At 46.9% G+C, this 23,070-nt stretch overlaps 1 protein-coding gene across 1 annotated transcript; it reads left to right on the top strand.

Moving 5' to 3' along the window:
• Positions 1-14,818: 14,818 nt before the first annotated feature.
• LOC309796181 (uncharacterized protein CXorf49 homolog) lies at positions 14,819-20,837 on the top strand (the record flags this gene model as incomplete). The annotated part of the gene is made up of 6 exons (XM_082609239.1): positions 14,819-16,082; positions 16,748-16,904; positions 16,987-17,509; positions 18,397-18,438; positions 20,386-20,465; positions 20,542-20,837. The coding sequence occupies exons 1-6, from the start codon at positions 14,841-14,843 to the stop codon at positions 20,835-20,837; spliced, it is 2,340 nt and encodes a 779-aa protein (XP_082465365.1). The 5' UTR covers positions 14,819-14,840.
• Positions 20,838-23,070: the final 2,233 nt, after the last annotated feature.

Raw genomic sequence — 23,070 nt, 5'->3', positions numbered from 1 at the left:
AGGGCAGAAAGCTCTGGCTCTGTCTCTGTTGGGGGCACAGCCTTTGTCTCAGGCAGCTTCTCCCACAGGAGACGGGGTGCTGGCAGGGCTGGCCTTGAGCCACATCATCCTGTGTGTGGGGTTTGTGCGGTGGGGCTGATCGGTGGCAGTGCCACAAACAGCTCCTCCGGGTGTAGCCTTACAGGGGAACAGCCTTTTCTGTTAAGTCCTTTTCGCCCACATTGCTCTCCCACGTGCTGGCTGTGGCTGCAGCTCTGGGAGGGGCGAATCCAGAGCCACATAGCTTGGGGACCACAATGGCGAAATGGCTGCCCCCGGGTAACAGCGGAGGCAGGCCCAGAGAGAAGGTTCGGGCTTCTGGGCAGAGCAGGGGCGGCTGGTCGCCAGCAGAGGGTGGTGCCGCCTCACCTCACGGTAGACCCCACTTGGCCCTTTCCACCTCACTGGGAGCCTGGGAAGCTGGATTGTGTGTCCTTTCCCTCTCAGGTGACTGGGAGCCACTGGACCATCCCCCAAGACCGGAAACGCCGCAGCAGCCACTGGGAATGCCGGGCTGTCCTTGGGTAATGCTTCCTCTGGCTCCTGGAAATGCAGGCCCAAACTCGAGGGTGGGATCTGGGTCCAAGTTCAGCTGACATGTGTGGGGCCACCCCTCCCCTGCCGCCATCACGTACCCCATGGAGGGAGCCCACCTGCTTTCCACTGAGGAGCCCTTGCCATTCTAGCCACCCGGCTTTGGGGTGCAGGGCCCGGTGGAGAGGAGAAGGTGGAGGAGAGAGGAGGCCAGATTATACTAATCATTTCCTCCTGTGTCTGCTGGCCTAGTGTCTCGTGCTACAGAGAGAAGTAGACGACCTTAAGAAGAAACTTGGTATGAGGAACCAGGGACAGAGAGCGGTGTCTTAGTTCAGAACCCGGGTGGGCACCTGGGGTGGAGCTGGGCTGCAGGTGCAGTCGGCCTCGCAGGGACCAGCATCACTGTGGGGAGGAGAACCTAGCAGGCCTGGCCCTGGAGCCGGCTGTGCATGTACAACTGGGCGTGTGTACAAGTAGCAAAGTACTGTCTGGACTGCATGCACACTTTGCCAACCAGACCCGTCCTAGGGAATCTCCTTCTGATAGGACTTTTAGAGATGCCTCGTTGATTTTCCCTTGAACTGCTGCTTGGTGTGGCTTCTAAGGTTCTTGTTGGATTGTTTGTGTGTGTGACGAGATCTGACTGGTTGTGGCACGGCCCACAGCATCAGAGCTGCTGGCACACTTTGTTTCCCTTTAGGAACCAGTTCCACATTCAATTTGGGTGGTGGGGAGTGATCTGGCCCAGAGCTCTTTGCATCGGGTCTGGAGGGGGTTTCAGGTTTCAGGGCTAGGCGGTTCCTCACGGGGATAGGGGGACGGGCTTCCATATCCCTCTCTCTGGAGTGCCTACTAATGCCTGTCCCTGTTGCAGACACCATGAAGGACATGGCTCTCAGGATCCTGACACTTTGAAGTGAGTGTTACACACACCGTACCCCTTCCCACAGTCCTGGCTGTTGAGCAGGGCTGGGGGCTGGCCCTGGCTTGAGGCTCTTCCCTGACTCTGCTGTTTTACAGGTTGAGCCCAGCGTCTTCCTGCAGGAGGGGCAGCTGGTACCTTTGGATCCCGGGAGCTGTGGCCAAGCTCGTTCCCTCCTGTTCTGCCTCAGCTAGGGCTTCCTCTACCCTTGTTTTGCCCCCTCCCCAGTTTCACAGCAGTTTCGAAATAAAGTACCTCTCATGTTATGTGTTCTGCCTTCTCTCTGGAGGGGTAGGGGTAGGGTTAGGGGGCCGGGGCACGGCACTGCTCCACAGCAGAGCCTTTTCCAGAACAGTATCTTTCACATCCTGTGGTGGGGACTCTGGAGCAGCCTCTGCTACCATCCCTGCAGTCAAGTCAGCGGAGTGCCCCAGGTCTGGGTCCTGTGTGTGCTCTCCCTGGCCACATTGACACGTCATCCCTTGCCCCCAAAGGCCCTCTTCTAATTCTCTCCAAACCACCCTCCTCCTTTGGGGTCTGGTGGTTCCCATTCATCTCTGCCATTACCCCTCCCCATCAGCAGGAACTCATGACCCCCTTCCAGAGCTTGAATCTGGAAGCATTCACATCCTCCCTGCCCTAGCCAGCTGACCACCCTCCTCCAGCCTGGTCGTCTCTATACCCTTGAGTGGAAATTGGCCTGTCAGGTTCTATGGCAAGTGTGGTTAGTAGGTCTGTGTTCTTGCATGGTCCCTGTCAAATACTCTTCCACCAGCCCCATGACACAGATTTTCCTGGAAATTATATTTCTGTGTCCCAGCTCAGTCTCCCAGACTGCCTCTTTAGGACACACGAGATTGAGTCTGAGCTCCATGTTCAATTTCCCCCTCACTGGAGGTTGGGGAGCATTTCCTTCCCTCAGCTGGGACCCAGGGCTGTACTAGCCTGAGACTCAGAGGGACAGATCTGTGTTTGAGTGAGGCGATTCTGCCTGGCACCCTTCCCAAAAGACTGGTATTTTACTACACAAAAGGGGGTATGATGGTAAATAGGACATTCAAGGTTTGTGACTGTGTGTCCCTGTGTGTGAATAAAAGTAATTGGGGATAATCTCCCTTGAGGGAGGAAGATGTGATTCAGGGAGTAAAGAGAGTAGAGGCTGGTCCAGGTTCTGTAAGGCACTGAATGAGCAAAAGCAAGGGTCAGATCTGTTTTGTTCAAGGGTTGTTGTTAAATTCCCAAAGCATAGGCGGGGGAGGATGCAGAAGTCACCAAACCCCACGACAGGGTGTCGGGATGCTCGAAATGTTGGATTCGCTGGAGGAGGCTCTCGATCCTACTCTGTGATCCTATGTTATCTGACAGCTACTGTGGTTGTGGATGGAATGAGATTGGGAAGAGTGGCTCCTCAGAGTAGCTCATCTTAGAATCAGGGGACCCATATAAGAGACCACCCAACATGAGCTACCTGGGACAGGGGCAGGGTGGGCGCAGTGAGGATGGGAAGTAAGGAGTGACTGCGCCTGGACAATGGGGAGCACTTGAGTCCACCCTTCCCCCATATTCTCACAGTGACTCACTTCCAGAGTCCATGGCATGAGCTCAGGTGGACAGACCACATGTGGGATGGGGCAGTCACAGACCTCAGGGTCAGAAAAGAACATTCGTGGGACTTAATCCACTCAAACCCCTCCCTGGAGAAGGTGGGCTTGATTGCTGCCCAGGCCTCTGGCTGGATTCCTAGGATGTACCCAGTGCCCCCCCCCAGTCCAGCCTGTACCAGGCTTATGTTCTAGCCCCTCTTGCTTCGGCACTGCTCCCCACTGAGCTGAGGCCATTACCAATGAGTGTGTGTGCACTTCAAGGAAACAGAGCCAGCCTAGACTTTGGACCCGCCTCTAACCTGTTGAGACAGTCATTCCAGGTCTTGTGTCCCTGCAGACACTCTGGAGAGTGTGAAGCTAAGTACAGGCTGGAGACCGCCATCACAGGAACTCTCTTCCCAGTGCACACTATGGAGGGTATGGGACCAGCTCAGTGGTATGGCACCATCCCTTCCAGCCTGAACCGCTCTGGCTCAGAGCCCACTCCCTCTAGCCTCTAACCACAGTGTGCACACTGGGGGAAAAGTGAAACCAGAAGAGAAATACTGCCCCAAGCCCTCAGGACCCAGCTATATCCCAGACCAATGTGGAGACTGCCATCACACCTGGGAGAAACCCAACTTCCTCAGGGCTCTTAACTCTGGCCCTTCAGGTCCCAACCCCACACCTGAAAGGGCAGTGAGGGCCATTGAGCAGAGAAGAAGCCCCAGCTCACACCTTATTCTGGCTCTAGCCCCTTCAACTCCAGACCTGTTTCCCACCCGGGCAGTGACTGCCACCACACCCTAAGGGAAGATGCAGCCCATGCTCACTTGATATCTAGCTCTCCCTCCAGAGCCACTGGGCACATGCAGACTGAACAGGGATGGACCCACACAAGAACACACCCACAAGACTGGGATAGATAACTGTCTCACCTAATTTCATAGAGACAGAGAAAGTTTTAAAAAGATGAGTAGACAGGGGAACATGTTTCAAATTAAAGACAAGAAAAAATGCTGAAAAAAACCCTAAGGAAACTGATAAATAACTTAACTGATGAAGAGTTCATAGCAGTAGTAATATGAATGCTAACTGAACTGGGGCAAAGAATAGATGAACACAGTGAGAATTTTTAACAAAGAACTAGAAAATATAAAAAGGACAAGTCAGAGCCGAATATAATAACTGAAATTACAAATACACTAGAGGGAAATAACAGCAGATTAGGTGACAGAGAAGAACACATAAGCAGTCTGGAAAGTAGAATAATGGAAATCACTCAATCATAAGTGCAAAAAACAATTTTCTTAATGAGAATAATTTAAGGGACCTGTGGGACAACATCAAGCATACTCACATTTGCATTATAGGGGTCCCAGAGGAGAAGAGAGAGAGAAAGGGGTTGAAAACTGTATTTGATGAAATTATGGCTGAAAACTTCCCTAATCTGAAGAAAGAAACACAGAGGAAGCACAGAGAGTCCCAAACAAAATGAACCCATACACACCCACATCAAGACATATAATTAAAAGGGCAAAAGTTAAAGAGAGAATTCTAAAGGTAGCAAGAGAAAAACAAGAGTCACATACAAGGGAAGCCCCATAAGCCTATCAGCTAATTTTTCTGCATATACTTTGCATGTCAGAAGGGAGTGGCATGATAAGATTTAAAGTGCTGAGAGGGAAAACCCTACAACCTAGGATACTTTACCCAGCAAGGTTATCATTCAGAATTGAAGGAGAGATAAAGGCTTCTCAGACAAGCAAAAATTAAAAGAGTTCATCAATACTAAACCAACCTTACAAGAAGGGTTAAAAGGTCTTCTTGAAGTAAAAAAACAAACAAACACTGACTACAACAGGAAATAAGAAATGAAAGGACGGGGAAAATATACTGGTGAAGCAATTATATCATAAAGGCTGGGTATTTACCAGTTAAATAAGCTAGTACAAAGGTTAAAAGACAAAAATTGTAAAATCAACTGTAACTACAATAAAAAGTTAAACGATAGACATGAAGATGTGAAATATGACATAAAAAACACAAAATGTTGGGAGGTGAGTAAAAAATGTAGAGCTTTCAGAATGTGTTTGAACTTAATGACTATTGGCTTAAATCAAATAGTTATAGGTCAACATAAATGAACTCCATGGTAACCATAAATCAAAGACCTACTGTAGTTATACCAAAACTAGAGAGAAAGGAACACAAACATAACACTGAAGAAAATCATCAAACCACAAGAGAGACACTAAAAGAAGAAAGCATCCTCCTGACTTCAAACTGCAAGTTGCAGAACGATGGCCTCAAGATACACATTAGTCAATGTTTTTCAATCCCAAATGAATCGTACCTAATATTTGATAACCTTTGGGTGTATGTTTCAATGTCTGAAAGACAGTTTTCACTAGATGTTAAAGTTGTGGGATAGCTTCTAACAGGACCCAATAGGTTTATAGAACAAATTTATGACCTTGGATCTCCCCAGATTGGTTAGGAAGGTGTACAATTGGTTTCCTTTAGGCTCAATGTCACCTACAGGTAGCCTTGAAAACAGCTGCTGTCATCCTGCTTTCAATGTGGGCATGTTGGGTTCAATCAGTTTTCCAATGGTATGATTATTTGGCTGCAATATTTATTCCTTCACTTGGAATAGAAGATATCATTACTCATATAGAGGCTTTAACAAAATTCACCCAGCAAGCCTTAAATGATAGTAACCAAGCTGTGTGTTTGCTCAGTTCAGAAATCTCCATGATGAGAAAAGCAGTCCTACAGAATTGCATGGCCCTCAATATTCTAACAGCTTCCCAAGGGGGAGCTTGTGTTGTAATACATAGTGAATGTTTTGTTTTTATACCTGATGAGTCTTCTAATGTAACCCCCGCTTATGATGCGTATGAAAAATTGGATTTCCACTCTGAATGATCGTCTTCCCAGTTTAAGGGAAATGCTAGGAAAATGGTATGGTTCAAGAGGATATTGGCTTAAATCTTTACTAATGATATTGTTGCTCCTATTTCCAACGTTGATTACAGTTTGTGTAACTTATAAAGTTTTAGTTTCTTGTTTTTTGCACTGTGTATCACCTGCTCCTACTAAGATAATGATATCTAAACAACTGGAAACTGTTGATCACATCTATAGTTCTCTATAAAATAATGGACATGCAGAATGCACATGCAAGTTAAAATTGGTGCAAGTCCTATTGGACAATGTGGAATTGGCCGTTAGTCCCTGCCAGACATCTTACTAGTACCACCCCCTGAAAGGAAAGAAAGAACTGGGCTATTAGGACCCAGCATCGAGGGACATGATGGACCCAAGGCACGTAAAGAACCACCCTAGCATTTAGGGACCAAATACTTGATCACCTAATTATTTCTATTGAAAGATTAATGACCAAAAGTGGAATTAATGAAACAAAATTATTTTCAGGCAGGACAAGAAACATTTTAAACATAAAATTCTCTCTCTGCCCATTTGAGCCACTACCCCCTCCCCTTTAGTGTGATTTGTGCATCACATTATACATTAACTAGATCCCCTTAAAAGATACAGGAATGCCCACACACCAAAAAAAGAGAAAAAAATGAAAGAAAGAAAGAAAGAAAGAAAGAAAGAAAGAAAGAAAGAAAGAAAGAAGGAAGGAAAGAAAGAAGGAAGGAAAGAAAGAAAAGAAATTTCCTCCTGGAATCAGCAAGGTAACTCCTTAAGACATAACTTTCCTTTCTCAATCCTGTAATGCCTCATTAATACCCACTACTCGCCTTGTTGGACTATGTAAACTATTAATATGCTACTTTGTCTCAAAAACTTATATAACGGTTCTACCTCCAATAGGTGGAACAGTCCTCAGAGTTTTCTGAAGATTGTCTCCCAGGTTATAGTCCTCAGGTTGGCTCAAATAAAAATTTCCACTTTTCTTCGACTGACTATTGATTAATTTTTTTGGACAACACAATGAAACCAAAAGATGGTTTTTTAAAAAGATAACAAATCACAAACCTTAGGCAGACTGACCAAGAAAACAAAAAGATTCCTAAGGAATCACTAAAATCAGGGCTGAAAAGGGAGACATCACCATTGAGCCTATTGAATTTAAAAAAAACATAAGAAAATAGTATGAAAAATTTTATACCAACAAATTAGACACATATATGCAATGAAAACATTTGTAGAGAGACACAAACTTCAAAACAGACTCAATAATAGACAATCAATTAAATTAATAATTAAAAATATTCCCACAATGATGCTCCTGTCCAGATGGCATCACTGCTGAATGCTATCAAACATTTCAGATGGAAATAATAGCAACACTCCAGAAATTCTTCCAGAAAATAGAAGAGGAATGAACACTTTCAAAATAGCTCTAGTAGGCCAATATTACTGTAGTGTGAGCCTCTGACAGTTTTTTTTTTCTTAATTGTAATGCAAGTGCCTGACATTAAGCTTTTGATTGCTGAGGCACCACTTCAAAGACAGCTATATCAAAAAGAACAAATTGCCAACTACACGACTAGGTAAAGAGCCAGGCCACCACACCCCTGAAGTTTCCTTTGTTTCATAGATCTCTGATTGACTTAGATAACTGACCCTTTGGCTGCTTGTTTTTCCCTTCTTGTGCTTTAATTCCCATTCTGTGTTAAATTCACCAATAAAGAGTGAATCTGAGAAACCCTAGGCCCCTCACTCTTGACCCCGATACATACATAACCCCAGGTCCCAGCTCTCTTTCTCCACCCACAACCTTTCTGTGTGGTCCAAGGCATGCCATGTACCCTCCATGACCTGTGAGTAATAAACTTCGTCCTTTCAAAGTCTCCTAAAGATTATTGCTGAGGTGCATCTTGCAATTATAATAAGAACCACAAGGGCTAGTTCAACCACAACATTGGTTCTGAAAGGGGAAATATCTGTGGGGGCTCGCCTTGGAGTACAGATAAGTGCCTCCAGGTATTTCTAGCTGACAGTATCACTATCAATTGGCTGAGACCAGCACAATTACCCTGATGCCCAAAACACACAAAGACATCCAAAATAAAGAAAATTGCATACCAATCTTTCTCATGAATATAGATGAAATAACCCTCGAGAAAATATTAACAAACTGAATTCAGAAACATATAAAAAGGATTATAGACCATAACCAAGTGGGATTTATTCTAGAAATACAAGGTTGGTTTAACATCTAAAAATCAATTTATGTAATACACTATTTTAAAAGAAGAAAGCACTGAAACATTATCATATTAACTGACACAGAAAGAGCATGTGACAAAATTCCACCACCTTTCATGATAAAAACAATAAAAAAAACTAGGAATAGAAAGAAATTTCTTCAGCGTCATAAAGGATATCTATGAAAAACCTACAGCTAACATCATATTTAGTAGTGAAAGACTGCATACTTTCTCCCTAAAGTCAGCAACAAAGACATGCTCACTACTTTTATTCATTATTGCACTGGAAGTTTGAGCCAGTTCAAACAGGGAAGAAGAAGAACTAAAAGTCATCCAGATAGGAAATAAAAAGGGAGTTTTTTTATTCTCAGATGACATGATTTCATATGCAGACAATCCTAAGGAATCCACAAAAACGGATCTAACGGTAGAACTAATAAAGAAGTTCAACAGATCACAGAATACAAGAGTAATATATAAAACAAATTTTATTGCTAAATACATGTAGCAAATAATCCAAAAATGAAATTAAGGAACACTTAATTCTAGTTACAATAGCATCAAAAAGAATGAAATGCTTAGGCATATATTTAACAAACCAAATGTAATACTTATGCACTGAGAAACACAAATTGATGTTTGTTGAGAGAAACTAAAGATGATCTAAATAACTGGAAAGGCATTGCATGTTCATGGTTGTAAGACTCAATATTTATATGGTAATTCTCCCCAAATTGACATATAGATTCAATTCAATCTCTATCGAAATTTCAGCAGGCTTTCTTTGTAGAAATTCACAGGCTGATCCAGAAAATTCATATGGAAATGAAAATCAAAACAAAACAGAACAAAACAGAATATCCAAAACTACTTCAAAAAAGAACAAACTTGGAAGATTCCACTTTGTGATTTCAAAACTTCCGATAAAAATACAGATAATCAAGTTAGTGTGATACTGACATAGAGATAGATCAATGGAACAGAATTGAGAGTTTAGAAATAACGAACTCTCCTTAGATTTATGGTCAATGATTTTCAATTCAATGGGGAAAGGATAGTCTTTTCAACATGTGGTGCTGGTACAACTGGATATCATGCAAAAATACAAACTGAGAACCTTACTTCACAGCACACACAAAACTTAATGCAAAATGGATCAGAGACTTAAAAGTAAAACCTACAACTATAAATCTGTTAAAAGAAACCCTAGGAGAAAAATATTTGTACGCATGAGCTAGGCAATGATTTCTTAGATACAACACCAAAAGCATGATCCATAAAAGAAAAACTTGATAAATTGGACTTCGTCAAAATTTAAAACATTTATGCTTCAGAAGGCACTATTCAGAAAATGAAAAGACAAGGTACAGACTGGGAGAAAATATTTGAAAGTCACAGATCTACCAAAGAACTTGTATGCAGAATAAAGAAGAAGAATAATAAATAAATAAGAAAATGACCCCATTAAAAAATTGGGTAAAAGATTTGTATAGACATTTAACCAAAGAAGGTATAGAAATGGTTAATAAGCATATGAAAGGATGTTCAGAACCACTAGTCAGTAGGGAAATATAAATCAAAACCATAATGAGATACCATGTTGCAAAAACAATAGGATGGCTATAATCCAAAATACAGATAATAACAAATATTTGGACTTGGAGAAACTTGAATCCTCATACACTTCTGGTGATAATGTAAAATAGTTGAATCTTTTTGGAAAATATTCTGGTGTTTTCTTAAAAAGTTAAACATAGAGTTACCATATGATCCAGAATGTCCATTCCTAGGGATCTACTGAAGAGAACTGCAAACATATGTTCACACAAAAACTCATGAACTCAAAATGTATATGAATATGCTTAACAGCATTTAGTTTGGGAATATTATCCACAACATTCCCAAACTAAACATAACCCAAATGCCCATAAACTGATGAATGTATAAATAGAATGTGGTATACCCATACCATGGAATATTATTTGGCAATAAAAATGAATGAAGTACTGATACATGCTACAACATGGGTGAACCTTGAAAACATTATATTAAGTGAAAGAAGCCAGACAAAATGTACTATATATTGTGTGATTCCATTTATACAAAATTTACTAAATAGGCAAATCATAGAGACAGAAAGTAGTTTATTACTTGCCTATAGGGCTGGGGGTAGGTTGGGGGGGTTCAGGGTGTTGGGTAAGGGATATAGGGTGTCTTCTTGGGCTAACAGAAATATCCTAAAATTGATTGTGATAGATGCACAACTGTGAATATACAAAAAGCCATTGAATAAGGCATTTTATTTTTTAATTCATTTTTATTGCAAAAACACATAATAGGAAACCTACCTTATTAACAATTTTTTTAGTGTACAGTGTTGTTAACTATATGAACATTGTTGTAATCAGATCTCCGGAATTCTTCATCTTGCATGACTGCAAATCTATACTCATTGAACAACAACTCCCCATTTCCCCCTCCCCCAAGCCCTTGGCAACCAGGATTCTACTTTCTGCTTCTACGAGTTTGACTACTTTAGGTACCCCATATAAGTGGAAACATGCAGTATTTGTCCTTTGTGATTGGCTTACTTCACTTAGTATAATATCCTCAAAGTTCATCCATACTACAGCATATAGCAAGATTTCCTTCTTTTTAAAGGCTGAATAATATTCTGTTATATGTATACATTATATATACCACCCTTTATCCATTCACCTGTTGATAGATATTTAGGTTGTCTTCACCTCTTGGCTATTGTGAATAATGGTACAATGAACATGGGAGTGCAATAATCTATGCAAGATCCTGATTTCAATTATTTTGTAATGTAAATGTAAATATACGGAAGTGAGAATGCTGGATCATATGGGAGTTCTAGTTTTATTTTTTTAGGAACTTCCATACTGTTTTCCATGGTGGGTGCACGATTTTACACTCCCACCAGCAATCCACAAGGGATTCATTTTCTTCACTACCTTGCCAACACTTGCTATTTTAAGTTTTTTTTTTTAATACTGGCCATGTTAACAGTTGTGAGGTGATAACTCATTGTGGTTTTGAATTGCATTTCCCTGTTGACTAGTGATGTTGAGCATTTTTCTTATACCTGTAGGTCATTTATGTGTCTTCTTTGGAGAAATATCTAATCAATTCCTTGGTCCATTTTTAAATTGTGTTATTTGGGTTTTGTCTGTTTCTTTGTTTTTGAAAGCATAAGCCACAGACTGGGAAACAATATTTGCAAAGCACACATGTTAAAAAACTTGTATCCGAAAGAGATAAAGAACATTCGATATTCAGTAATGAGAAATCAAACAACACAATAAACAATGAGCAAAAAAAAATCGAACTGACATTTTGCTTACTGGATGGTCAGTAAACTATTGAGAAGATGTTTGACCTCATTAGTCATTAGGGAAATAACTAAAGCCAGAATGAAATACGACAACATAGCTATAAGCATGGCTGAAATAAAAACAAAATACAGACAATAACAAGTGCTAGACAGACTGAGGAACAGCTAGAACTCTCCTGCATTGTTGGTGAGAATGCAAAAAATGGTATAGACTCTCTGGAAACAGTAAAAAATACACTAACGATTCAATCCAGCAAGTTAACTCCTAGATATTTACCCAAGAGAAATGAAAACTTATATTCACAAAAAATCTGTATGCAAATGTTCATGGCACTTTTCTTAGATGCTTGGGTGACTGCACACTGGCACTGGACACAGACATATCTAGGACTACTGGACACAGTTTCTGAGCTGACATTGATCCCGGAAGCCCAAAGTGTCATAATGGGGTCCCATTAGAGAGGGGCTTATGAGGTTCTGGCAGTAAAAGGAGTTGGGGATAGAGATCAGTTCACGGTGAGCTGACTGGGTCCCTGGACAAACACAGTGGTCATTTCTCCAGTCCCCAAGCTGATAATTCTAAGTGATACACTTGGCAGTTGGAGCAATGACCTACACATTGGGTCATTGGTCTGTGGAGTAAGAGCTATCACGGTGGGGAAAGCCAAGAGGAACCTCTGACACTGGCTCCCACCCCAGGCCAAGAATGTAAGTCAAAACCAGTATTGGATCCTGGTAAGCGTAGGGGGTTAAAGCAGAGATTAGTGACATCATTGGAGACATATGCGATGTATGGGAAGAGGAGGTAGGAGAGCCACAGGGACGAAGAGAGTGGAGAAGGTGAGAAGAAGTTCTAGGAGTCTCTCTATGGGGGAGGGAGGAAGGGAATGGAAATGGTGAGAGGGAAGATGGAGGCTTCCACTGGATCCACTGGTAATGTTTCATAGGATGCTGGTGGAAGCAGGAGATTTTGCTATATCCTTCCTTATCCATTTTAACATATTTGAAATAGCACACCATGCCTTAAAAAGTCACTGGGAGAAGTGGAAGAGGGCGGTATCCACAAACAGGCAGGTACCATCGGGGGCAGGCTCAAGGAGGAGAATTGCAGATTTACAGTGCACCAAATCTCCCCTGCTCTGTAACTTCTCCAGCATGGCCAGCTTCTCAGGTGCAGAAACTCAGGCCCAGAAAACTGGGCCTTTGAGTTCCATAGGCAAGAGGGGTTCAGACACGCCAGGACTCTCCAGGAGGTCAGCCAGAGCAGGATGCAGGAGAGAGAGGTGACTGAAGACAGAGGAGTATGAACGGGTAAGAGCAGAAGGAAGGTATGGGAGGAATGGAGGGGTGTCAGAGTAGGAGATGGGTGGCAGACAAGGGAAATTCTGACACCCAAGGGCCGTATAGAAACCAAGTGAGGGACCCCTACCCAGACATCAGTACTGCTCAGCTCAGGGAAGCTGAGAACTGACAGTTCCAAGAAAAATTGAGAGACACCTGGCTATCCACACCCACTGCCATCACAACTGGTAGGCCTTGGATGTGCATACATAAAAACTTTAAAACATACTTCTACATATACTAAAGTAAATTCTCATATATTACATAGGATTGACTGGTGTGTGTGTGTGTGTGCCCACGCACGCAAGTGATTTAACTTACAAATGTGAATCCAAAGTCATCGGTCTGCAACTTGCAGTTTGAAGTCAGGAGGATGCTTTCAGAAGCTGTGAGAATGGCCTGATGCATTCCGTTGGACTGCCACGCTTTATGCTACTGGATGCTAAGCCACGTTGCATTCATCCATTTCCTTACTGATGGGAATTTGGAGTGTTCCCAGTTTTTCCCAACACCAACACCCTTGTGCATGGGCTCCTGTACACTACAGGTACCAGCGTGTCTAGGGAAGAAGTACCAGGCGGGGGACTTGCCAGAACATAGAGGAAATACCTATTTTTTTTTTCCTTTTTAAGATCTTGGGCTCAAAGCAAGGACTCTGGAGTCAGATTGATTGGTTTCAACCCTGCCGCTGATCCCCACGAGCCGAATGACCTTGGGCCAGTGGCTGAACCTCTCAGTGCCTGTTTGCTCACCGGTAAGAGGCCAGTAATAGCTGGTACTAGAGTTCTAGGCGTGTCATGTGGATGCATTACTATTTATGCCCAGCGCTTAGAAGAGTGCCAGGCGCAGAGTCCCTGCTGGCACTAAGTTGCTTTCAATGGATTCTGCCAAATTACCTCCCAAATGGGTCTCTTGCACCACCGCCACAGGGGTTTGCTCCTCACCTCTCCCACCCTCGGAATGGTTAAGCTCTTTGAAGGTTGTCAACCTAGTGTGTGAAACCCGATTCGTGGTTTTAGTTCACATCTCCAGGATCAGCGGTGGCGAGCATCTTTTGGGGTGTAACTGGCCACTGCGATTTCCTCTTCTTTGAATTTGCCTCAGAGAGGGGGAAGGGCTGATGGAGCGAGACCAACCCCAATCTGTCCGCCAACCCCAGTCTGTCCGCTCAACCCGCCTGCCAATAACGTTTGCTGAGCCACATTTGATGCAGCAGTTGAGACAGAGACCATACAGAATGAAAATACAATCCCTTTGCTCTCTGGCCGACCCCTGATCACTGACTGTGGGACTCCTATGCCCATTCTCCTGTTGGGTCGTAAGGCTTGCGGTGGAAGGGAGACTGGCAAATGCTTTCGGCGCGTGCTAGGCGTCCAGTGCCTCCATCTTGACATTTCATCCTCACCACCCCTGGAGCCTGGCGCCCTCACTCCCCTATCCCCTGTATAGATGGGAAACGGAGGCTCAGAGCTGTGACTCTAACCGGAAAGGGGAGGCGGGACGGGAGGAGGCGGGCCGAGAGACTTGACAGAGGGAGGCACTCCCACCATCCCCTTCACCAGCCAACTGCTCGGACCGCCCACGGGCTTGGGGGCAAAGCAGAGGCCCTCGACCCCATTGGTTAGGCCTCAAGGGGACAGGAGAAAAAGGCGCCCGCTGGTTGGCGGGGGCCGGACCAATGAGGTGGCCGCGGCATGGGCGTGGGAGGCGCGCTGAAAGTCGCGCAGCGTGTCGTCTGAGGCGAGCTCGTGCGCGGCGCCTGAGGTGGTTGACGCTGCTCACTGAGCGCCGCCCGCCTCGTCTGCCGTGACGGCGACCGCGACTCGGGCCATCAACTGTCGCCCCGGTTCCGCGGCCGCCCGGGTCGCGACATGAGCTCCCCAGATGAGGTGTCTGTGTGGGGAACGGGTTTCGGCCCAGAGGGCGGGGAGCGAGCCGGCGTCCGCCCGGCGGGCCGCGCAGTTCCGCGGGGACCCGACCGCGGCCCCGAGCCCAGGAAGCCGCCGAGCGGCGGTGGCGGGAGCGGCTGCCCGGATCCCAAGGGCTTCCAGTCAGAGCGGGAGATGCTAGAAGCGGGAGGGCCGGTGCTGTGTGGCCGCGAAGGCCGACCTGGCTCCCCGGCTGACGACATGAGGGACCTCCTGGACCTGGCCGAGGAGTCTGCGGCGGGCACCACGCAGCAGCTGTACGACTGGGACGTGCTGGGCTTCCGCAGATACCCGTTGGCGGAGCGCTGCGCCTCCTTCGAAGTGTCCGCCGGCCTCGAGGCGGGTCCCGGCGGTCCAGGAGCGACCGCCCAGAGCTGTGGGGAAGCGCCACCGGCTCTGGCCGGCCCTCTCCACCTCGGTGGGCCTGAAGCGGGCCAGGCCTGGGGGAAGTCTAAGAGAGCCACTATGCATAGGTTGAACGTGGCTGCGGATCGCCAGCGCTTCTCTGAGGAAGCCCTGGGCCTGCTGCTATCCGACTCCGAGTCCTCAGATGAGTTCAGTGACACAGAGCTGATGACGGTGAGTACTTACCCCGGAGGAGGAGGCCAGGCCGAGCCCAGCAGACCCGAGGATCCCGGGGACACTCCCAGTCACTCGAATTTCCAAGTCAGGGAGAATTTCCTTCACGTGACAGGCTCTTCCCTGTCCTCGGCTCTGCGAGGACTCTCTTCGGTTGTGGAAAGGCAGGGCGTGGGAGAGCAGGGCATCTCTTCCCCTAAGAAAATGCAGAGCGTGCTCTGGGGGAACGGGGGCAGCAAGCCCAGCTACCTGGGAGCTGCTGCTGCTGCTGCTACGGCAGGTGGCCTGCCGCAGGTCACTCCTAGGAAGAAGGGGACCCAGGAGAAGAAATCCCTCGGGGGAGCCTCCACACTTGCCCTGGGGAAAAACTTCCCTTCCTGGGGGCAGCGAATCTGGGCACCTCCGCTGGAACCGGCCACCTTCCCCCCAGTCTCTGGTATTCCGCTGCTTGGGAGATCCAAGACGTATACCTTGGGCCCTTCCGGAACCAAACAGGCCAAGCACACCAGCGCTGGGAAGAAATCGGTGGTCACGTGGACAAGGGAGTCTGAGGCTGTGGCGGGAGAAGATAAGGACCCAAATAGAGACCCAGCCCCAAAGGGCCAAGTGAGTAGGCCAGGCTCCTCCTGTCTCCCCACTCTTCCCCGCCCCCACTGCACCCAGAGCACACGTCTTCACCCATGCTGCCTCTGTCCACCCCTCAGGGGTCGTCATTGGGTGCCCCTCGGTCACTGGGTCATTATGATGCCTGATCGGGCTCCTTTTACTAGGGACAAACAGTAAGGTAGCGCTTCGGGTGTGCTGGGCCTGGTTCTGCACCCTTGGCCTGTTTCCAGCGTCCTCTGAGAGACTGGGGCTGGGATGGAAGGGAGGGTTGGTAGCTGAATTGGGTCGGGGGATCCCTTAAAAGCTTCCCCGAAAAGCCTGAGTATTCAGACTCACCAGCTTCCTGAATCCTATCTCCTAGGTGTTCCCCAGACCTTCCTTGCAGGGACCCTGGGCTTACTCAGTGCCCCACTGTTGTCCCTAGATCAGCTCTGCCTGCTGGCCTGGGGCTGACGGAGGGAGAAAGTGCTAATGAGATCAGCCTTTCAATTCCCTTCCCAATTCCCTGCCTCACCCCGGCCCAAATCACACAACTAACTCTCTCTCTCTCTCTCTCTCTCTCTCTCTCTCTCTCTCTCTCTCCCTCTCTCTCTCTCTCTCTCTCTCCCACACACACACACACACACACTTCCTTAGTCCAAATCGGTGAAAAATTTTTGTTTCAGCTGCCAGCTCACAGGCCAGGGACATCTTATCCGCGCATGCATCGTGGAAAAGGCAGCAGTGGCGAGGTCGAAACCAGAGGCCCCCAAGATCCAGGAAAGTCAGAGCCCTTGGCCCTGAACCAGGGAGAAGTCATGCCCAGGGGTCCTGCCCCCTCAGGTGAGTGTCGTGGGTTTGATAGGAGGGGAGGGGAGGGGGTGGAGGGCAGAAAGCTCTGGCTCTGTCTCTGTTGGGGGCACAGCCTTTGTCTCAGGCAGCTTCTCCCACAGGAGACGGGGTGCTGGCAGGGCTGGCCTTGAGCCACATCATCCTGTGTGTGGGGTTTGTGCGGTGGGGCTGATCGGTGGCAGTGCCACAAACAGCTCCTCCGGGTGTAGCCTTACAGGGGAACAGCCTTTTCTGTTAAGTCCTTTTCGCCCACATTGCTCTCCCACGTGCTGGCTGTGGCTGCAGCTCTGGGAGGGGCGAATCCAGAGCCACATAGCTTGGGGACCACAATGGCGAAATGGCTGCCCCCGGGTAACAGCGGAGGCAGGCCCAGAGAGAAGGTTCGGGCTTCTGGGCAGAGCAGGGGCGGCTGGTCGCCAGCAGAGGGTGGTGCCGCCTCACCTCACGGTAGACCCCACTTGGCCCTTTCCACCTCACTGGGAGCCTGGGAAGCTGGATTGTGTGTCCTTTCCCTCTCAGGTGACTGGGAGCCACTGGACCATCCCCCAAGACCGGAAACGCCGCAGCAGCCACTGGGAATGCCGGGCTGTCCTTGGGTAATGCTTCCTCTGGCTCCTGGAAATGCAGGCCCAAACTCGAGGGTGGGATCTGGGTCCAAGTTCAGCTGACATGTGTGGGGCCACCCCTCCCCTGCCGCCATCACGTACCCCATGGAGGGAGCCCACCTGCTTTCCACTGAGGAGCCCTTGCCATTCTAGCCACCCGGCTTTGGGGTGCAGGGCCCGGTGGAGAGGAGAAGGTGGAGGAGAGAGGAGGCCAGATTATACTAATCATTTCCTCCTGTGTCTGCTGGCCTAGTGTCTCGTGCTACAGAGAGAAGTAGACGACCTTAAGAAGAAACTTGGTATGAGGAACCAGGGACAGAGAGCGGTGTCTTAGTTCAGAACCCGGGTGGGCACCTGGGGTGGAGCTGGGCTGCAGGTGCAGTCGGCCTCGCAGGGACCAGCATCACTGTGGGGAGGAGAACCTAGCAGGCCTGGCCCTGGAGCCGGCTGTGCATGTACAACTGGGCGTGTGTACAAGTAGCAAAGTACTGTCTGGACTGCATGCACACTTTGCCAACCAGACCCGTCCTAGGGAATCTCCTTCTGATAGGACTTTTAGAGATGCCTCGTTGATTTTCCCTTGAACTGCTGCTTGGTGTGGCTTCTAAGGTTCTTGTTGGATTGTTTGTGTGTGTGACGAGATCTGACTGGTTGTGGCACGGCCCACAGCATCAGAGCTGCTGGCACACTTTGTTTCCCTTTAGGAACCAGTTCCACATTCAATTTGGGTGGTGGGGAGTGATCTGGCCCAGAGCTCTTTGCATCGGGTCTGGAGGGGGTTTCAGGTTTCAGGGCTAGGCGGTTCCTCACGGGGATAGGGGGACGGGCTTCCATATCCCTCTCTCTGGAGTGCCTACTAATGCCTGTCCCTGTTGCAGACACCATGAAGGACATGGCTCTCAGGATCCTGACACTTTGAAGTGAGTGTTACACACACCGTACCCCTTCCCACAGTCCTGGCTGTTGAGCAGGGCTGGGGGCTGGCCCTGGCTTGAGGCTCTTCCCTGACTCTGCTGTTTTACAGGTTGAGCCCAGCGTCTTCCTGCAGGAGGGGCAGCTGGTACCTTTGGATCCCGGGAGCTGTGGCCAAGCTCGTTCCCTCCTGTTCTGCCTCAGCTAGGGCTTCCTCTACCCTTGTTTTGCCCCCTCCCCAGTTTCACAGCAGTTTCGAAATAAAGTACCTCTCATGTTATGTGTTCTGCCTTCTCTCTGGAGGGGTAGGGGTAGGGTTAGGGGGCCGGGGCACGGCACTGCTCCACAGCAGAGCCTTTTCCAGAACAGTATCTTTCACATCCTGTGGTGGGGACTCTGGAGCAGCCTCTGCTACCATCCCTGCAGTCAAGTCAGCGGAGTGCCCCAGGTCTGGGTCCTGTGTGTGCTCTCCCTGGCCACATTGACACGTCATCCCTTGCCCCCAAAGGCCCTCTTCTAATTCTCTCCAAACCACCCTCCTCCTTTGGGGTCTGGTGGTTCCCATTCATCTCTGCCATTACCCCTCCCCATCAGCAGGAACTCATGACCCCCTTCCAGAGCTTGAATCTGGAAGCATTCACATCCTCCCTGCCCTAGCCAGCTGACCACCCTCCTCCAGCCTGGTCGTCTCTATACCCTTGAGTGGAAATTGGCCTGTCAGGTTCTATGGCAAGTGTGGTTAGTAGGTCTGTGTTCTTGCATGGTCCCTGTCAAATACTCTTCCACCAGCCCCATGACACAGATTTTCCTGGAAATTATATTTCTGTGTCCCAGCTCAGTCTCCCAGACTGCCTCTTTAGGACACACGAGATTGAGTCTGAGCTCCATGTTCAATTTCCCCCTCACTGGAGGTTGGGGAGCATTTCCTTCCCTCAGCTGGGACCCAGGGCTGTACTAGCCTGAGACTCAGAGGGACAGATCTGTGTTTGAGTGAGGCGATTCTGCCTGGCACCCTTCCCAAAAGACTGGTATTTTACTACACAAAAGGGGGTATGATGGTAAATAGGACATTCAAGGTTTGTGACTGTGTGTCCCTGTGTGTGAATAAAAGTAATTGGGGATAATCTCCCTTGAGGGAGGAAGATGTGATTCAGGGAGTAAAGAGAGTAGAGGCTGGTCCAGGTTCTGTAAGGCACTGAATGAGCAAAAGCAAGGGTCAGATCTGTTTTGTTCAAGGGTTGTTGTTAAATTCCCAAAGCATAGGCGGGGGAGGATGCAGAAGTCACCAAACCCCACGACAGGGTGTCGGGATGCTCGAAATGTTGGATTCGCTGGAGGAGGCTCTCGATCCTACTCTGTGATCCTATGTTATCTGACAGCTACTGTGGTTGTGGATGGAATGAGATTGGGAAGAGTGGCTCCTCAGAGTAGCTCATCTTAGAATCAGGGGACCCATATAAGAGACCACCCAACATGAGCTACCTGGGACAGGGGCAGGGTGGGCGCAGTGAGGATGGGAAGTAAGGAGTGACTGCGCCTGGACAATGGGGAGCACTTGAGTCCACCCTTCCCCCATATTCTCACAGTGACTCGCTTCCAGAGTCCATGGCATGAGCTCAGGTGGACAGACCACATGTGGGATGGGGCAGTCACAGACCTCAGGGTCAGAAAAGAACATTCGTGGGACTTAATCCACTCAAACCCCTCCCTGGAGAAGGTGGGCTTGATTGCTGCCCAGGCCTCTGGCTGGATTCCTAGGATGTACCCAGTGCCCCCCCCCAGTCCAGCCTGTACCAGGCTTATGTTCTAGCCCCTCTTGCTTCGGCACTGCTCCCCACTGAGCTGAGGCCATTACCAATGAGTGTGTGTGCACTTCAAGGAAACAGAGCCAGCCTAGACTTTGGACCCGCCTCTAACCTGTAGAGACAGTCATTCCAGGTCTTGTGTCCCTGCAGACACTCTGGAGAGTGTGAAGCTAAGTACAGGCTGGAGACCGCCATCACAGGAACTCTCTTCCCAGTGCACACTATGGAGGGTATGGGACCAGCTCAGTGGTATGGCACCATCCCTTCCAGCCTGAACCGCTCTGGCTCAGAGCCCACTCCCTCTAGCCTCTAACCACAGTGTGCACACTGGGGGAAAAGTGAAACCAGAAGAGAAATACTGCCCCAAGCCCTCAGGACCCAGCTATATCCCAGACCAATGTGGAGACTGCCATCACACCTGGGAGAAACCCAACTTCCTCAGGGCTCTTAACTCTGGCCCTTCAGGTCCCAACCCCACACCTGAAAGGGCAGTGAGGGCCATTGAGCAGAGAAGAAGCCCCAGCTCACACCTTATTCTGGCTCTAGCCCCTTCAACTCCAGACCTGTTTCCCACCCGGGCAGTGACTGCCACCACACCCTAGGGGAAGATGCAGCCCATGCTCACTTGATATCTAGCTCTCCCTCCAGAGCCACTGGGCACATGCAGACTGAACAGGGATGGACCCACACAAGAACACACCCACAAGACTGGGATAGATAACTGTCTCACCTAATTTCATAGAGACAGAGAAAGTTTTAAAAAGATGAGTAGACAGGGGAACATGTTTCAAATTAAAGACAAGAAAAAATGCTGAAAAAAACCCTAAGGAAACTGATAAATAACTTAACTGATGAAGAGTTCATAGCAGTAGTAATATGAATGCTAACTGAACTGGGGCAAAGAATAGATGAACACAGTGAGAATTTTTAACAAAGAACTAGAAAATATAAAAAGGACAAGTCAGAGCCGAATATAATAACTGAAATTACAAATACACTAGAGGGAAATAACAGCAGATTAGGTGACAGAGAAGAACACATAAGCAGTCTGGAAAGTAGAATAATGGAAATCACTCAATCATAAGTGCAAAAAACAATTTTCTTAATGAGAATAATTTAAGGGACCTGTGGGACAACATCAAGCATACTCACATTTGCATTATAGGGGTCCCAGAGGAGAAGAGAGAGAGAAAGGGGTTGAAAACTGTATTTGATGAAATTATGGCTGAAAACTTCCCTAATCTGAAGAAAGAAACACAGAGGAAGCACAGAGAGTCCCAAACAAAATGAACCCATACACACCCACATCAAGACATATAATTAAAAGGGCAAAAGTTAAAGAGAGAATTCTAAAGGTAGCAAGAGAAAAACAAGAGTCACATACAAGGGGAGCCCCATAAGCCTATCAGCTAATTTTTCTGCATATACTTTGCATGTCAGAAGGGAGTGGCATGATAAGATTTAAAGTGCTGAGAGGGAAAACCCTACAACCTAGGATACTTTACCCAGCAAGGTTATCATTCAGAATTGAAGGAGAGATAAAGGCTTCTCAGACAAGCAAAAATTAAAAGAGTTCATCAATACTAAACCAACCTTACAAGAAGGGTTAAAAGGTCTTCTTGAAGTAAAAAAACAAACAAACACTGACTACAACAGGAAATAAGAAATGAAAGGACGGGGAAAATATACTGGTGAAGCAATTATATCATAAAGGCTGGGTATTTACCAGTTAAATAAGCTAGTACAAAGGTTAAAAGACAAAAATTGTAAAATCAACTGTAACTACAATAAAAAGTTAAACGATAGACATGAAGATGTGAAATATGACATAAAAAACACAAAATGTTGGGAGGTGAGTAAAAAATGTAGAGCTTTCAGAATGTGTTTGAACTTAATGACTATTGGCTTAAATCAAATAGTTATAGGTCAACATAAATGAACTCCATGGTAACCATAAATCAAAGACCTACTGTAGTTATACCAAAACTAGAGAGAAAGGAACACAAACATAACACTGAAGAAAATCATCAAACCACAAGAGAGACACTAAAAGAAGAAAGCATCCTCCTGACTTCAAACTGCAAGTTGCAGAACGATGGCCTCAAGATACACATTAGTCAATGTTTTTCAATCCCAAATGAATCGTACCTAATATTTGATAACCTTTGGGTGTATGTTTCAATGTCTGAAAGACAGTTTTCACTAGATGTTAAAGTTGTGGGATAGCTTCTAACAGGACCCAATAGGTTTATAGAACAAATTTATGACCTTGGATCTCCCCAGATTGGTTAGGAAGGTGTACAATTGGTTTCCTTTAGGCTCAATGTCACCTACAGGTAGCCTTGAAAACAGCTGCTGTCATCCTGCTTTCAATGTGGGCATGTTGGGTTCAATCAGTTTTCCAATGGTATGATTATTTGGCTGCAATATTTATTCCTTCACTTGGAATAGAAGATATCATTACTCATATAGAGGCTTTAACAAAATTCACCCAGCAAGCCTTAAATGATAGTAACCAAGCTGTGTGTTTGCTCAGTTCAGAAATCTCCATGATGAGAAAAGCAGTCCTACAGAATTGCATGGCCCTCAATATTCTAACAGCTTCCCAAGGGGGAGCTTGTGTTGTAATACATAGTGAATGTTTTGTTTTTATACCTGATGAGTCTTCTAATGTAACCCCCGCTTATGATGCGTATGAAAAATTGGATTTCCACTCTGAATGATCGTCTTCCCAGTTTAAGGGAAATGCTAGGAAAATGGTATGGTTCAAGAGGATATTGGCTTAAATCTTTACTAATGATATTGTTGCTCCTATTTCCAACGTTGATTACAGTT

This window comes from Mesoplodon mirus (assembly GCF_964341445.2).
Source record: "Mesoplodon mirus genome assembly, chromosome: X".
NCBI lineage: Eukaryota > Metazoa > Chordata > Mammalia > Artiodactyla > Ziphiidae > Mesoplodon > Mesoplodon mirus.
Note: the sequence above shows the minus strand (reverse complement) of the source record. Positions and strands in the feature narration are given on the sequence as shown.